Source organism: Tympanuchus pallidicinctus, unplaced genomic scaffold (assembly GCF_026119805.1).
Source record: "Tympanuchus pallidicinctus isolate F22 unplaced genomic scaffold, pur_lepc_1.0 scaffold2, whole genome shotgun sequence".
NCBI classification, from domain to species: Eukaryota; Metazoa; Chordata; class Aves; order Galliformes; family Phasianidae; genus Tympanuchus; species Tympanuchus pallidicinctus.
The window spans coordinates 54,750,049-54,767,699 of record NW_026294721.1 but is presented as its reverse complement, the minus strand read 5'-3'; the positions used below and the strand labels follow the sequence as shown (position 1 = coordinate 54,767,699).

At 43.7% G+C, this 17,651-nt stretch overlaps 1 protein-coding gene across 4 annotated transcripts in view; it reads left to right on the top strand.

The window, feature by feature from the left end:
• HERC3 (HECT and RLD domain containing E3 ubiquitin protein ligase 3) overlaps window positions 1-17,651 on the top strand; it is a 44,714-nt gene that overhangs the window by 1,477 nt on the left and 25,586 nt on the right. For all 4 annotated transcript variants that reach the window (XR_008206690.1, XM_052682686.1, XM_052682687.1 and 1 more), the window contains exons 2-5: window positions 1,242-1,498; window positions 13,169-13,328; window positions 14,775-14,851; window positions 15,982-16,203. Coding sequence is in view for 3 of the 4 variants with exons in the window: in XM_052682686.1 (XP_052538646.1) it covers window positions 1,273-1,498; window positions 13,169-13,328; window positions 14,775-14,851; window positions 15,982-16,203 (685 nt within the window). In the remaining variant the exon portion in view is untranslated. The remainder of the gene's footprint in view (window positions 1-1,241; window positions 1,499-13,168; window positions 13,329-14,774; window positions 14,852-15,981; window positions 16,204-17,651) is intronic.

Below are 17,651 nucleotides of genomic sequence, written 5' to 3'. Positions count from 1 at the left end.
CAGTTTGTGAGAGAAGATGTCATTTTCCAGCTGTAGAGGTTCCATCTTCTGTCTCTCTTGGCTCGGCCCTGCCTTGGTGGAGGTGAGTGCACCTGGTGACAGGACACAGCCATGGGTGAGGGCAGCTGGTAGGAGACGAGCACCCCTTGCTTAGGGCTCAGATTATGGAAGGCTTTATGGCTAATGCAGCTTGAATTAGCACCAGGCTTTGGGAGCTGCATGCGTGTATTTCCTGTCTGAGTGGGGAAATCTCCTTTTGCTGTGGAATCTGTGGTGATGCCTCAGAGGTTACCTGTGGTGTTAGATCCTGTGCTGACGTAGTGAGTGCTGCAGCAGTAAATTGCCTTAGTTTAAAACTTGCCATGGTGAGTCATGAGGCTTGATGTCTAGGATATTTCTTTTTCTCTGCTCTTTTTTCTTTCTGCTTACAAAATAGGGAAGGGTTATAATCAGTTCCTATTTCAAGCAGAGGAATTCTCCATGTCTTCTTAATGCAACGTGTTTAAAAATGGTCCAAGCATAATGAGGATGGGAGTACAAGGAAGTGTCAATAAAATCTTTCAGATGCTCATTCTGGAATGAGGAAACGAGGGCTGATTGCCTAGCTCTTACATGTTGGAAAGCTGTTGTCATTACTAAGCTTAGACTGTGCAGTGAGATGGTCCTCTTGCCTATTGCTGTTTCTTTTTCCCTTCCTATATTGCTGCATTCTCTGAAATCTGAGTTTCACTGAACACAGCCCAAAAGGCAGTGACATGAGAGCTTTATCTGTTGCTGTCAGAAGCTGTGCTACCACTGTTCTGCTCTGTGTGAACTGCTTTTTATTGGAAAATCTTGCTGTAGCATAGGTGTGTGTGCATGTGAACATACACATTTAGGTTGGAGGAATGTGTTACGTTGTTCAAACTGCTTCTTAATCTGAGTTTATCAGAAATGATACAGTCCTGCTGTACTAAGAACAGAACTGCTTGGGTCTGCAGGATTTCAGGGCACTCCCATTGCCCTAGAGATGGAGGTGACCAGTGCTTGAAGGTGCTGACTCAGTAACTAACTGAGCTGTCCTGGCTCCACTTTGTGCAATGGCAGAAATGCCTTCTTGTTGTCAGTCCCCAGGCAAGATAGTTGTACTGGCTAAGCTTTTTTTAATTGTTTGCCCCTCCTGCTCAGATCAGCTCATCGGTGTAGGATTACTTGTTGGGTATTTGCTTCATCCATGCCTTTTTCCCTGTTTCTCTTCCCAGGAGAATACATGACTTGCTGAAAAGAGAGAAAATGCTATGCTGGGGTTATTCATCTTTTGGACAACCTGGAATAGGCAGCAGCCTCCAGGTCATCATTCCCGAACCACAGGTGTATGGATTCATTAACGACAGAAATGTTAAGGAGGTGGCATGTGGAGGAAACCACTCGGTGTTCCTGCTGGAAGATGGGGAAGTGTACACCTGTGGTTTGAACACCAAAGGCCAGCTGGGGCACGAGAGTGAAGGAAGCAAGCCAGGTAAGTGTGTCACTTGTGTGTGCTTTCTAAGTGGCTGAGGCTGGCAGACTGAGAAAGTGACGGAAGCTGCTTTGTGCTGAGCGCCATGCAGTTGGAGCAGCTGACTGAGCTGAAGGTTGTGTCTCACCCGGTGATGCTGGACTGTATCTGCTGCCTCTGCAAAGCGACAGCTGAGCAGCATGGGTGGGGAGACAAGTCTGCTCACTTTGTGTGGAAAATGTATCAAGAGGCAGAGTGGCAATGGCCTGGAGGTTTGTTACTTGACATTAGGGTGCCCTATTGTAACGGGGAAGAGAGGGCTGTGAGCCCCAAGTGTCTTCTGCTTTCTTTGCAGTTGGGCTGTGTCCTTACACCAAGAGCAAACAGTAGTTTGACGGTGTATTTTTGTTTTTGTAAATCCTGAAGCTGTTCTTATGGACTACTTTTTTTTTTAATGTTGGCCTTGTTATTTGCTTTTTGTTATCTTGTTTTGGCATGTAGCAAAAACAGAGGTATCTCTGTTTCATAATAAAAATCCTCCCATGAGTAATTAGACTTGAGTAATCTTTACTCCTACTGTTGGCTACCCTCTGTAGGCTTGGTGCTTCTGTAGCCCACCTTGTTATTTTGTGACTAATACAGGAGATGTACTAAATGAAGAGCAATAGCTATTTTATGTACTTGCAGATCTGACGTGACTGATTCCAGTGTCCTTTTTTGGGGTGTCTTTTGTCCTTTTCTTTCAATCATGAGGAAGTAGATGTTGAATTAGAGGAGACTGCAGGATTAGAGGAGCTGACCTAGACTTTTTGTCTTCTTGCTTTTCCTGCAGTGCAGACAACTAAAGAGATTGGGATGTGACACCAACTCCTACTTTATCCTACGTGTTCCATTCATTCTGAGAGTTCCTGCAGTGCTGGTTTTTGAGGAGCCTGTGACCATGCATGTGAAAATGTGTGCTTCTCCCTCAGCACAGCACTGCAGGCTGCATCTGTGCCTAGATGCATCTGCTGCCTAGGGCAGGTGGGAGGCATGTGCTATAAAGGAATAGCTTCCCTTTTTAGCTCCTGGTGAACCGCCACAGCAGCTTCATTAGTAACAACGAACTGGAGGAGGGTCCCATCCCACACATGACTTGTGGGGGTCCGCTTTGGCTTGTGGCATCGGGAACTGATTTTTTCAGTTCTATGCAAATAGGAACAAGAAGAATGCATATCTCACCTTTCAGTTTTCCCTTCCCTATAAAGAATAAAGTCAGTCTCTGCTTCTGTATAGGAAGATATGCCAAAGATCATGTTTCTTACTCTATTAGTTGCATGGAGAGGTATGCGTGGGACAGAGGGCCCTGAGCTGTTGAAGGTGATGGAAAGTTTCTAGTGTGCCTCTAAGGAAGGGAAATGGGGAGATGTATGGAATGGGAATCTTGCTGCTGCTTTTTTCTGACCTTTGCAGTGTGAACCTGAGGCTCTGCCTAGTCAAGGGAGGCAGTTGGAAGTGGGCTTTGTCTGCTCCCTGTGACACAAGACCAACTGTCCCCTATGGGCAGCCTCTGCAGAGCCCTTTCAGTTGTTTCAAGAGCTCCTCTTAGAGCAGTCTTTTAGCACCTTTTGAGATGGAAGACTTCTTAATTAAAAAGCTGTGTTTATTATCACATTTGCTGAGCTTGAGGATGTAGTGCTGAGATAGAATAGCAACTGGTTAGGTGATTTTTTTTTTTTCTTTCTTTTTTTGGTACCTCTACTGCAAGAAACAAATTACTGAATTGAGTGCACTCCACTGAATGAGTCAGTATAGTCTTCTCTTCTGGAAGTGCGTTTCACCTGCTTTTACTTTTTAAGGGAAGCAGTTCAGAGATTTTCCTGGTTAGGAGTCAACTGTTGTGAGAAACCAGTCTGAGTTAGTATTAATTTCCCGAGAACCATCAAGTGTTAAAGTGCATTAAATTGATTGTGTGGATTCAGATATTGTGGGGTGGCATTGCCTCAGTTGATGTGAAATCTGTCTGCTCACAGATGAAGCAGCAACAAATTTTAAGTCAAATTTCAGTAGATCCAAGTCACCTGGATTGCTCTGAACACAGTGACTTTCCAAATGTAAATGCACATGAACTTCAGCATGGGGCTAAAGTGATCAGAAGCATTGATGCTCACTGTGATATGTTTAATAGTAAACTGTGTAATAACTAATAATTCAGATGTGTGACCTGTTTGTAAAGACTGCCTGTATGGATCTTCCTTTTTTCACCTCTTCCTGGCTGGGAGGAGGCCATGTGGGAGGCCTGAGTTGCTCCAGAGCAGGAGCAGAAGTGGCAGAGTTTGTGTTTGCTGGAACAAACAATGGAAGGGAATAAATCCAGCTTTTCCAGATCTCTCTGGATTGGCAGCATTGATATATTAACCACTCATTCCAATTTTGTGTTGTTTTCCTTTCTCTGCACAAAGTTTGAAACAAGAGCCAGAAAATATCACAAAACAGACTTTTCACAAAAGATATGAGACAGTTCTGTTCCCATCTGGGCACAGAGCTGAGGCTCAGCATGTATCTAACTTCCAGAAATCAAATACTTTAGACACTTCTGGCTGCTAGCTGAAAACAGATGTTCTTGCAGCAGAGCTCTGAAGAAATGCTTACTCTTAACACCTGACCTGCCTTTTAAGCAGCTGACTGCCTATGTAAGCTCCTGAAGAAGGAATGGAGATATGAGCATCTGTACTTTTCCCAGAATGCCCTTCAAATCTTACATATAATCATTCTGCATTTCTCCAGCATAACATCGCTGCACATTCCTGATCTTTCTTCTGCTCTGTGAACTGCGCACTTCTTTGGGCTTTGACAATGCCTGACGTGCATGGTACCCTCTGTTAAGTGACTAAACAGCATGTCCTTGATGGAGAAGCACAAAATATTCCATGTTTCCCAAGGTTTGTGGTAATGTGTTGTACTTGAGCATTCCAGTGGGTCACTTGTACAGGCCCCACATGAGCATCATACTCCTATTCCTTTAAACATCCAAAAGGCCAGTTTATCTTCTGAAGAAAACAAAAAAAGTGAAGTATAGACAGGAATCACAATCTACTTTTGCTCTACATCCAGCAGCAAGCTGAGAGAACAGTTTTTCAGCTAACGCCTTCCATTTTTATTTCTGAAGTACTGTTGCTAAAGCATATGTTTTCAGGGAAAGCTTTCTTCAAAAGCTGTCTGATAAATTTATGAATTGGGGTTAGACTTCATCATGTACTCTCTAACCGTATTTTTTATTATCCCAAAAGATGATGTGTTCAAATGACATTAAGCTGCTGTACTTCTGAAAATTACTAAGCCTAATAATAAATAAAAATGCTTTTGTAAATGTTAAATAGGACTGTTAATTTCCTCCTTTTACCTATCAGCAGACTTCTTCTCAGGCAGTGCTTGTGCAATAGATTGTAATGTCATTGAAAGCAAGGACAAATGTGGTGTATGGAGTCTGCACTGTGCTGGTGTGACTTTACTCTGTCCCTGTGCAAATCACTGCAGGATGGAATTAAGCAGGAACTAAGCAAGGAACACACCAGGTGCTTTTGAAAATTCCACCCTCCTCAGTCAGCCTAGGGCTTCCAAGTGCACTTGGAAGAACTAACCTCCCTACTAGAAGAAAATACGAAATGCTCCTGTGAAGGCAAAATATGTCCTGCTGTGCAAGACTGCTCCAATAACATGAAAAGATAGGGGAAATAGCACCTATCCAGTTGCAAAAAGAGGCCTGCAGGATTGAGCACAGCAAGTGGATAAGAGTCAGGTCCTATCTTACCTCCTTTCTACCTCCTAGGGCAGTGGCTGAGCCCCAAGAATAGGCTGTACTGGGTTGTTGAGCCCTCAGTGTGTGTACTGCATGTCTGCATTAGGGCTGCAGGAAGGAGGTGGTGCTGCGTTTCGGGGAAAACTGCAGGGAAGAAATAAACAGGTCTCTCTTCATAGCATTGGGAGATTGGAGTGCTGCTTCCTAAGTGGAGATGCCCATTTTATGTTGGTTCCCTTTTTTTTTTGCCTTAATAAGGTTTGCTCAGGAATTGTCACGATTGCAGTAACCTCTGTGTGGGCATTGAGTTACAGTGAAGGGCTTGTTCTTCCTTCTCCCTGACCTGCTGTCCTTGCTTACTGCCATTGACACTTGCCACTGTTCCTACTCATGTGGAACTCGTTCCTTTGAAATTAATCTGCCCTAGTTTGTCCTTTGCTGTCTTTTCCCCCCATTTTTATTCAGTTAGTCAGCTGTATATTTACATTCCTTCTCTCTAACCAAATGATCAGCCTTACAAACACCAGTGCTGCTGTTGTCAGTCCCTCTGATGGGACTGCTGCTCCAGTTCCTGATATGAGTGTAGTAGTAACAGACCCATGCATAGGAACTGAGAAAGGCCAGATGTCCTACGAGTTTCTCATTAGGAATTTTGGTTCTGATTAAAAATAAAGTCCAGATCTGCTCCTTTCCCTCAGTTCACAAGAGGATGACCTCAATATTTGCAGTTGGACTTTTAAAGCCCAGTGTCCATAATGGATTTGGTAAACTGCTGTTGACAGAAGTGATGAGAAGTTGCATGCTGATGTAAATATTAGCTTGCTCCCTATTTCAGAGCTTTTGATCCATAGCAAGACAAAATGGGTTACCATGCACAGGTGAGAACAGCAGGCAAAAGAAGAGGGCAGTTCTACTCTACAGCCTAGACACAGAGCCAGGAGCTCTATGTGCAGAAGCATCTCTGCGATGTGCTGCTAGGGACAGGGCAATCAGAGGGATCTGCTCTTGTTCTGTGCAGGTGCAGAGCTGGATTCCTCCCACACTCTTACACGCTGAGACTTGTGCTGTCAGCATGGTAATTCCAGCTGTCCATGTGTTGCATGTGTCATGCACCTAACCCTAGCGAAGGCTCTCTGTCATCACCCATGTGTATTCCTGAAGCTTTTCTCCAGGCCTTCCTCCGAGCCATTTTTTTTAATTACTGCTGACAAACAGCACCAGAGATGCGTGAATGGAGCCACAGAAGCTGTCTTGATTCCTGCTCTTCCTTACAAGCTGACAGGATTAGATTAGCCTCCCTTAAAGTAGTTGGGGAGAGCAGTAAGTTCTCCAGTGAGCCTCCTCGAGAAGAAACAATCTCAGCTCCCTCAGCCACTTCTCACAAGACTTCTGCTTCAGACTGCTCACCAGCTTAATTGCTCTACTCTGGACACATTCCAAAGTCTCAATGTCTTTCTTGTAGTGGCAGCTGAAAACTAAACTCAGCACTAGAGATGTAGCCACACCAGGCAGAGTAAAGAGGGGCGAGCACTTCCCTATTCCTGCTGGCAATACTTTCTGATGCCATTGGCCTCTTGGCCGCCTGGGCACACTGCTGGCTCATGTTCAGCTGGCTGTTGACTAACAACTCCAAGTCTGTTTCCTCTGCACTGTCTTCCAGCTACTTTGCCCTGAGCTTTTAGCTTTGCATGGGGTTGTTGATAATTGAGGTGCAGGATCTGCCACTTGGTCTTACTGAACTTCAACCCATTGGCCTCAGCCCAGCAAGCCAGCCTGACTAAATCCCTCTGTAGGGTTTTTCTACTCCCATGCAGATAAGTATTTCTTCCCAAGTCAGTGTCATCTGCAAACTTACTGAGGATGCACTCAATCAAGTAATCAGTGAGGATATTGGAGAGGACAAGCTCCATTACTGACCCCTGGGAAGCACCACTCATGAGCAGTTGGCCAAGTACATCTAACTCTATTCACAATCACTGTCTGGGCTTGCCCTTGAGCCAGGTCTTTACTTAGCAAAGAATGTATATGTGTAAGCCATGGGCTTCCAGCTTCTCCAGGAGGATACTATGGGAGACAGTTCAAAAGCTTTGCTAAAGTCTAGACTGCATCAACAGCCTTTCCCTCATCCACCAGGCACATCACTAGATATTAGAAGAAAATCAGGTTCATCAAACAGGTCCTGTCTTTCATGAAACTGTGCTGGCTAGACCTGATCTCCGGGTTGTCCTGCACAGAGAGAAGCACTCAGGATGACCATATGCCTACTGTCAAGCTGGGAAGGACACAAGGAGTTGGGGGTAGCGTACCCTTAACAAATATACAATTAACAGAGTGGTGAGATTAGGCTGGTATTTTACAGGATGTAGAATTAGAAAGAGATAATGAAAAAGAAATGAAACACTCACCTGCGTCCCAGGCTTACAGAAAAACTCCAAAAGCAGCAATCTCAAGGAAGAGAACTTTTCCCAGCTGCATTCAGCCCTTAAATGGGATCTAGGAGAGGTGCAGCCAGGCTCCACCTTTTCCGGTCACACAGCTGAATTGCCTTTGCCTGTGCTCCCGTGGCTGACTCAGTCCTTGCCTCAGGTGATCAATCAGTGGTTCAGGCTGTGATTCAGCAGTTCCCATACAGATAGGTATCCAAGAGAGCTGAAATCCAAGAGTTGGAACTCTTCCAAGCATCAGCTTCTTTCTATTAGAGAAGAAATCCAGATTTTGCCACTGAAGGTATCACCTCAGGGCTCTCCATTGATTTCAGACATTGATTTCACATCTGGTGCTGTCCATGTACATCACAGTACACATATGGCTGAAGGATTCTGCCATGTCCTCTAGCAAAAGCTTGTCTTGCAAGGAGCTGGAACCTATGTGTTGGAAAGGTACCAGCAGTCTGATAAACTTAATAGGGGATTATGATCAGTAATTCACTGCCTGTACCTCCAAACCAGTGCCATGTAATTGAGCGCATTGTGCTTCCAGGTGTGTTAGACACTGAAGATCGTGTAGCATAGCTTTTCAACATCATGGGGACAAAGTATAAGCCCTCTTTTCTAAATTGAGAAGCTACAGTCTGAAGATGGGTTTTTCAAGGGTTTTGCAGACATTGCCTTGCTTTACTGCAGTTTCCAGTGCTGTCAAGAGCTGTCTTACAAAAACGTGTACCACCTGTTTCCAGCTTTTGCTGGATGGAGCTTGCCTGCAGTCCACAGACAGGCAGGAAAATAGCTCTGGGAACCATGTTTGTCATGATCCAGAATAGTGCTGTCCTGAAGGAGTTTTGTGTAGATCTGAATTTTTTATCCATTTTTGATAAGATCTGACAGGGCGGAGGTCAATGGAAGTCAAACCTTGGTGTGTCTGTTTATGCTGACAGAAAATGAACAGAAAAAAGAAGTGAAAATGGGAACTCCTAAATATGAAGAACTGATGAATGATTTCTGGGTGTTGGTGCTATATTATAACAGGTGATGGTTTCAGAAATAAAAGATTGGGTCAGTGCGTACTTCTTGGAACTTGTTTTTCTGAGTTTTATGACATGTTGGAACACCATTGCACATCTCTTGCAATCCTTTCTAGTTGCTCCCAGGGTTTTGTTCTGCTCAGTTTTATACTGAAGTCACAATATCAAGAAAAAACTTGACTTGTTGCACCCTTCATCTGAATGCGGTGATGCATCATTTATAAGGAGAGAATAATAATGCTGTGACACTCTGGAAAATAACAAAAATTTATACCAACTACCAAAGCACTTCATGTTTTGAAGAAAGAAAGGGATGGAAGGTCATCAAAAGAGTCTTTTGCCATCTCCCCAAGGTGCTCCAGTTTTTTCAGGTGCAGTAGTGGATATGATGTTTCTGTCTTTCTGACAGAATCATAGCTTGCAGGGATGGGACATCCACAACCTCCTTGGGCAACCTGTTCCAGTGTGTAACCACCTTCTGTGTTAAAAACTTCCTTCTAATATCTGATCTAAACCTCCCCTGTCTCAGTTTAAAACCATTCCTCCTTGTCCTATCACTATCCACCCTCGTAAACAGGCTTTCACCCTCCTGTTTATGCGCTCTTTTCAAGTGCTGGAAGGCCACAATGAGGTCTCCCCGGAGCCTTCTCTTCTCCAAGCTAAACAAGCCCAGTTCTCTCAACCTTTCTTCATAGAAGAGGTGCTCCAGCCCTCTGATCATCTTAGTGGCCCTCCTCTGGACCCATTCCAAGAGCTCCATGTCATTATTTTGCTGGGTTCCCCAGACCTGGACGCAGTACTCCTGATGGGGTCGCACAAGAGCTGAGCAGAGGCTCACCTCTATCACCTCCATCTCCCTGCTGACCACCCCTTTATTAATGCAGCCCAGAACACGGTTGGCCTTCTGGGCTGCAAGCGCACACTGCTGGCTCACATCCAGCTTCTCATTCACCAGGACCCCCAAGTCCTTTCCTGCAGGACTGCTCTCAAGGATATTGCCCCAACCCAGGTTCAGCACCCTGCACTTGGCCTTGTTGAACCTCATTAGGTTTTCATGGGCCTACTTCTCCAGCCTGTCCAGGTCCCTCTGGATGGCTTCCCTTCCTTCCAATGTATCGACTGCACCGCTCAGGTTGGTGTCATTTGCAAACTTGCTGAGGGTGCACTCGATGCCATCATTTGTGTCACTGATGAAGATGTTGAAGAACACCAGTCCCACCACTGACCCCTGAGGGACACCGCTTGTGACTGGCCTCCACCCTGACACAGAACCACTGATCACAACCCTTTGGCTGCGACCAGCCAGCCGATTCCTAATCCATCGAGCAATCTATCCTTCAAATCCATACTTCTCCAATTTGGGGGTGAGGGACCATGTCAGAGGGTTTGCAGAAGTCCGGAGAGATGACATCTGTTGCCCTTCTCCTGTCCATGGGTGCCGTCAGTCCATCATCAGAAAGTTAGCTTATTAGTCAGGCATGATCTGCCCATGGTGAAGCTGTGCTGGCTATCTTGGATTACCTCTTTGTATTTTATGTGCCTTAACATAGCTTCTGGAAATAAAAGATATGTATGAAATATATGGTAGAAATAGAAATAGCTTCTATGTATACCTCTAGAAGAACATGCTCCATGATCTTCCCATGAGCAAAGGTGGTGCTCAGCAGCCTGTAGTCCCCCGAGTCTTCCTTTCTCCCTTTCTTGAAAATGGCAGTAATGTTTCCCTTTTTCCAGTCACCAGGGACTTCACCTGACAGCCATGGTGTTTCAAATATGATGGAGAGTGGCTCAGCAGTCGCATCAGCCATCTCTCTCAGAACCCTAGGATGAATATCATCCTGCCCTATGGATCTGTATACATTCAATTGCGTGAGGACATCTTGGACTTGTTCCACTGTTACAGTGGGACAGAATCCACTCCTCACACCCTCACCTAGAGGTTCAGGATGCTGGCAGACATAGGAGGCATGACCACTCCTGAAGACTGAGGCAAAGCACTCTGAGTACCTCAGCCTTTTCCATGTTTGAGGGAGCCAGCTCTCTCACTGAGAGGAGGAGACTGTAGCCACATTTGCTCTTGAGATGTCTTTTGTTTGTGATTGACCTTGACTGGTCCTTGAAGGTGCTGGTTGTTTAGAGCTCATGTTTAAAAATAGGATCCCTAAATTATATATGCAGATGAATACAAAACAGGCCACCAGGTGATGCTTATGTGTAAATTGTGGGTGAAAGTTAAGAGATCAAGGCAACAAAGGGAGCCTTGTAGTTGATGTCTACTACAGGCTAACTGATCAAGTGGAGCCTGTTGATGCTGCTGTTTTCCAGCTACAGGATATATCCTGACTGCAGATTCACATATTGCTGGGGGCCTTCAACCACCCTGACATCTGCTGGGAAAGTAGCACAGTGAGCTGTAGGCAATCCAGGAGACTCCTGGAATGCATTGAGGACAACTTCTTGAGTGAAGTAATGCACAGCCTGACCAGGAAGGTTGCAATACTGGACCTGCTGCTCACCAGCACAAGTATACTGATTGGTGATATCAGGATTGGAGGCTGCATGGGCTGCAGGGATCACACAGTGAAGTTCACAATCCTGAGGGATATGGGACAAAGAGTAAATTTTAGGAAATCCAACTTCCAGCCTCTTCAGCGAGTTAGTCAACCAAACCTCCTGGTAAACTGTCCTCAAGGACAAGGGAGCGAAGCAGAGCTGGCAGGTCTTTAGGGAGGCTTTGCTTAGTTCAGAAAGGCTCTTCATCCCCAGGTGTAGGAAGTTGGGAAAAGAAGGAAATAGACTGGCATGTCTGAGCTGGGGCCTACTGGTCAAACTGGAGAGCAAGAAGAAAGTGCACAGGCATGGACGCAGGGACAGGTACCCTGGGAAGTGTATAAGGATGCTGCTGATCTGTGCAGGGATAAGGTCAAGAAGGTCAAGGCCCAACTGAAGCTAGACTTCACAAGTGGGGGCAAAGAAGAGCAAGAAAGGCTTCTGCAGGTACATCAACTGGAAGAGGAATGTCCAAGAAGATGTATTCCCTGTACAGTGAGCAGTACAGGCAGGCTCATAACAACAGACAAGGAGAAGGCTGTCTCAGCAACTTTTTTGTCTCAGTCTTTGCTAGCGAATGCTCTTCATACAGCCCTCAAGCAGATGATTGGGATGGTGGGGAGGGAATAGACTCAGGGCCTTCTGAGTGTTATGGGATCACTGCCTATCAACTGCGCCTCTGGGGCTTTTGATTGAGAGCAAGGAAGTGCATGTTGATGTAGCATTTTGTTTGTGTAGAAAATATGTGTTTAAAGAATTGTCCCTTTCTCTCCCATAACATGTTTTAAGCTTTAATTTACTTCCCATTTTCACACTTTCAGACTTAGAAGGCAAATCTTCCTAGGAGTTTCCTAGCCTAGGAATTGTCCCCTTTAAATCGATTTAAGACACATAAGTTGATCTGTGTGCTGAATTAGTGCCAGGTATGTTAATGATACATATCTAGGTGCCCTTGATGTGGGGTGTCATTTCACAGAAAGATAAGTGGAACATCAGTGTGGGACTTTTAATAAAACTAATCATTGCCTTGTAGCGCAGCGTGAATGTTTCTTTGTCTACCCTGAAACATTTTTTCAGGGAAGAAAAATTCCATCTTTCTTCTGTTTGGCTTGTGAAGACTTTTTCCATCAGACGTGTGCTATTTCCAGAGCTTTGCTGAAAGACAAGACTTTTTCATGCCTGTTTGTAAAAAGTCTGCATAATGAATAAAATTTGATTGTTGATGTAGTAAGATTAGTTGTCAAACCTATTTCTATTGCTTAAGATGACATAATAATGAAAAATAAATTGTGGGCAATCGTCCAGAGGAAGATTTTATTTTTCGCTTTTACTCTTCTCTAAGGTCCTCTTGCTTTTTACATTACTTTTTTTTTGTGAGCCTCTTACTGTGATAGAAATAGTAGTAAGTTGATAGGGTTGGGCCTCTTCTAAACTTAGTACCGGGAGTGTTGTAATATGTTCATCCATCAAGAAGTAAAGCAAGAGAAGACTGGATTGATTAACTTTTTTGGATGACTTGTCTTCATTAGGCGTATGAGGTGTGGAAGGCCAAATGTATTTTACAGGGTTTTTAAACTTCAGAGTCCATCCTGATCCTTACGTCAAGACTCAAATTTGGAAAGTCTGTTTGATTCCAGGTAACTGAGGCTGTGTGTAAACTGTTGTGCTTGAGGACGTGTACCTGCCTTTATCCTACATTTTACAGGTCAAGGTTTTAGAAGAACTCAGCAGCCACTCATTTTCAGTAAAGTCTTGAGCTTTCCTTGTGTAGGAAGTGTTTTATAACTAAATTGGGCATCACTGAGCCTATCTGAATGGCTTTGCTCATGAATTACAGACCTGCCGTCTGCACGTAGATATGAGACGAGTCCTGTGATGGAAGTGTTTTTGTGTTTTTTCTCAGAACCAATTGGAGCCCTGGCAGGGCAGCACATAGTGCACGTGGCCTGCGGAGAGTCCCACAGTGTGGCACTCAGCGACCAGGGCCAGGTCTTCTCCTGGGGCGCAGGCAGCGATGGACAGCTGGGCCTCACCACTATTGAAGATGCAGTGACAGTACCAAGGTAAACCTTCAAGTGGTTTGGGTTTCCTTACGGCACCCACTTGGAAGTATTGTATCAGGGGTTTTTGACTTTGCAGCCTGCAGTTGGTGGAAGTGTTGCTCTTGCTTAAAGGGCTGGTAATTGGGCACTTGCCACTTACCAGTACAAGCCTGATGCTCCTTTTCTCTCTCAGCGCTCCTTGAGTACTAGACAAGTTCTGAAGAGGTACAGTTAGGACAGCCCTTCTGATCTTCAGTGCTTGAGGCACAGAGAAGAAAGTTAGAGCAAGTTCGACTTCCTCAATGAAAAATATGACAGTGTTTTCTGCAGGACAGGAGGTACATGAGGGAGAACCCCAAAATCAAAATGCTGTGTGGTATGTTTGTATTGCATTGTATCTCTGATATAAGAGACATATTTCAAGAATGGGCAAAAAATATGGGCAGGTGAGCTGGTGACTCAGCTCTGGAATTCTTGCATGGTTTGTATTGTATCTTTTGCTTATTAGCAATGCTGCTAAGGCAGCCCATTGCAATTCTGAACAGTGAATGTTGTTCAGAAATGTTAGGGAAGTACTCAGTTTTCTTCACTGACTTGCTTAATGCATTTTACCAGTCTCAGAGCAGTAACAGTGTTAAGAATAAGTGCATGTAGATGGTGTTGGGGCCAGTGGCAGAGACTAAGACTCCTCCGTCCAAAGCAGTTCACAGATTATAGACCTCAGTTCACTACCATAATAAAGATAACTGGTCTGTTTGTAGTTAATGATGTTGTACCATGCTGCATTAATAACAGATGTGTTCTGTCTCTTATTCTGGCTGCGTCTATATATCCAGTGCAGAGCTAGAAGAGGAGGTCTGGGACATGGGTCTAGGGTGGCTGTCATTCGTGGGACAGTATTTAAAGAAAAAGAGTTCCAATTGCTAAAGCATAATTGTTTGTTTGATCTGAAGGGCTCTCTGAGAAGAAAACTTGTTACTTGCTGGCAGATCTGATATAAAAAAGAGAGACTGGCTCAGAAGCCAGTGTGATAGTGCCATTTTAAAAATAACATTTTTGTGGAATAACTTGAATCTTGATGTGCTATTCTCTGTGCAAAGCAATGAAGAGGTTGTGGTGCTATAGCTCTTAGAAACTTCTGTGCTCCTGACAAATGACATGAAAAATGTCAATCCTGAAAAAGAATATTAAGAGAGATGCTGAGAGACCAGATTTTTTTCATCATTTTCAGATGTCTAGAGTCTTTTTTTTAGCAGTAAAAATAGTTGGAGTTGGTAGTCCGATGTCTAAAGCTCTTCAGATGGCAGATTGGCATCTGTGATCAGTGTTACCTCCAAGATTCTGTTCCTCTTCTCAAAATGACAGGTTATATGTCTGTCTAGAACAAATACCCAAATGGAAATGATAATTTCACCTAACATGATACTGTATTTGTTGATGATTATTCTAAAATGTCATCTTCTTTAGGCTGATAAAGAAACTGAACCAACAGACCATACTGCAGATTTCCTGTGGAAACTGGCACTGTCTGGCTTTGGCAGCAGGTACTGTAATGTTCATTATTTATTACTAAGATTTCTGCTCTTGTTTTGCTCCATGTCCAAGATGGCCTATTTCCAGGGACATCCCTATCTCAACTGTTTTCAGGACAAATGGAAGACAGTGAAGTAGATCAGGTACCACATATATTGTAGAAGAATGTTGCCAATACTGTCAAAAAGGGAAACATTACACACAGGCTACCCACTGCCTCACTGTTGAATGATGGCAAGAACACTTAACAGCTTTCCATCTTGATGGAAAATAATAATGCCTCCTAATTATTTTCATGGAAACTCCAACAGATACAAGGAGCACAATAATACTTTTGATACAGCAAATTTTCAGTCTCAAAACGCTATTTTTCAGCTTAGTCACCACCATTAGCTATGCATTTTCACCAGCAATAAACAAGAGCCTGCATGCCATGCTTGTAAAAGTCTGCACCAGTGGGGTTGACTCACTGTTGCTGTGGACACTGCTGAAATTCACCACTCACCAGCTCACATCACTGTGCTCACATCTACTGTTTGGTGTCCATAAACGTTCAGCAAGTGTTGATGAATGTCAGTGGGTGCCATTTTTTTTGCATGGAGGAATTCAGTTCCTCACATTTGCTTCATCTGCACTTCCATGTCAGGCCCCATTTTGTCAGAGTGCCCCTCTGTTGCCATTTGTTGTGCAGCAACAAAATGTAAGGGAATATTGGCAGGAAGATTCAGCCTCTCCTTCCCTACCACCAACATCTACCTCTGACATCGTGGGCCAACGTAATAAAAAAAAGAAAGAGGGCATTACTTTTGGAGCAGCCGTTGTAGACAGATGTGAGGAGTTATTTCTTTTGTGTCAGAATTATCCTTGGCTGTTCCCTTTCTGAATGCAACACGTGGACCATTCTGCACAGCTTAAGTTACAGCACTCTCATATGGTATTTTGCACTTGGTTATGCAGCTGTGTATTTACCTTGTGGCTCCAGACTGGGCTTATATTTTAGCAAAGAATGTCTTGCTTGCTTTTTGCATCATGAGATTTGGGTGGGAGAGAAGCCCCCAGCACTAGTACTTGTTCAGTTTGACAAACTTGCTTTTCTGTTGACTAGCTTTTATTCACTCTCCTCTTTCTTTCTTTGTTTCAGATGGCCAGTTCTTTACGTGGGGGCAGAACAGCTATGGTCAGTTGGGCTTGGGGAAAGAGTGTCCCTCCCAAGCAAGTCCACAGCGTGTCAAGTCTCTTGATGGGATCCCTTTGGCCCAGGTTGCTGCAGGTGGAGCCCACAGTTTTGCCCTGTCTCTCTCAGGAGCTGTGTTTGGCTGGGGAAAGAACAGCTCAGGACAGCTGGGACTAAGTGATGAACGAGGTATTAAAATTGTACTCCTAGGTGAAAGAAGGTTGGGTTTCTTTGGCTGCGTGCCACTTTTCTTTCCACATTGGCAGTCTGTTTTTACTGAGCAGATGTGTAGACCTCGGTAGCTCCTTTGGAGGGAGCGAGCAGAGAAACAGTCTTTGGTGGACTTTACAGGATTTTCATTCTTAGGAAACACATTTTTCCCCTGTGTTTGCTAGTGAGAATGAAGGAATGAAAATCCAAGGAAAAAAAAAAAAGAGAAAGAAAGTATTTAAGATCTGAATGTCGAGATGCAGACACCCAAGGAAATGCTTTGATTCTTTTCTTCTTCCCTCAAAAACACTTTGTCCATACTTTGTTTGAAGTTGGTGTGAAAAAGGGTCTCCAAGTGGAGCAGGAGACTGAACCCATCCCCTGGTTTGCTTGCATAGTTTTGACTGGTGAGCATCTGTATGCTACAGAATGATGGCGACATAAATTGTCTCATTCTTGTAAAATATGTATTGTTTATTGATTGCACATTCTTTCAGACACACAGGGCCAGTGGTATGTTGGGTTTTTTTGCATGGTCAAGTTCAGTGAAACCCATTCATCAACAGACTTGAAGACTGGTTCATAAAAGCTAAAAAAAAGGAGTGGATATGACACTACAACCAGTCTGAAAAGCCCAAATTCCCCCAACTTGTTGTTAATATATTTGTTACTACTTGCAAAAGTAAATGAAAGATTTTCTTTGAGTTTCATGTCATTCTCTTCGTCTTTTTTTGCGTAGTTTCTGAGTAGCTTTAGATATATAGGCAAGTTATTGTCTATAGATAGACATGATGTACAGCATGCATGGACAATTTATTTATTTATATATATATCTATTAATTTATTTATTCATATAGAGGAGTATATGCTTATAAATGTTTAGATTGTGTAGGAGCTTATAAACACTGTGTGTTGCAAGAGAAAAGCATTACCTAATGTTTTGTCTATGTATAATGGAATGATGCAATTTGACAACCCACTCTACCTACTGAAACATATATTTAAAGCAATTACTCAAAAACAGCCTGTAGTTTAGCACAGGATGCTCAGATGTATTAAACATCCTTTCACCTTGTTTTGCACTTTTATGAGTATAAAACATAGTTGTAAGACTTGTAACATATTTTGCTCCCTCTCAAAAATGCTCCAGGTCTGTTCTCTTGTGCTGTGTTTCAGCTAGAGTGTTGACCTAGCATAAGACCAGCTGTGTTCCCTCCTTGCAGATTGACAGATAGATGCTTCTGATCTCAACACAGCACTGTTAGAAATGCTGCATTCTATATATGAGAAGGTTTATTTTGACATGGGGCTATCTTAAATAAAAACAAAAGGGGCATCTGCTTGTGGAACAGTGTTGGCCAGAGATGATACTCTGCTAACACTCAGTAAGTGATGCTGTCATAAATACTTGGCATTTGTGGTGAGTG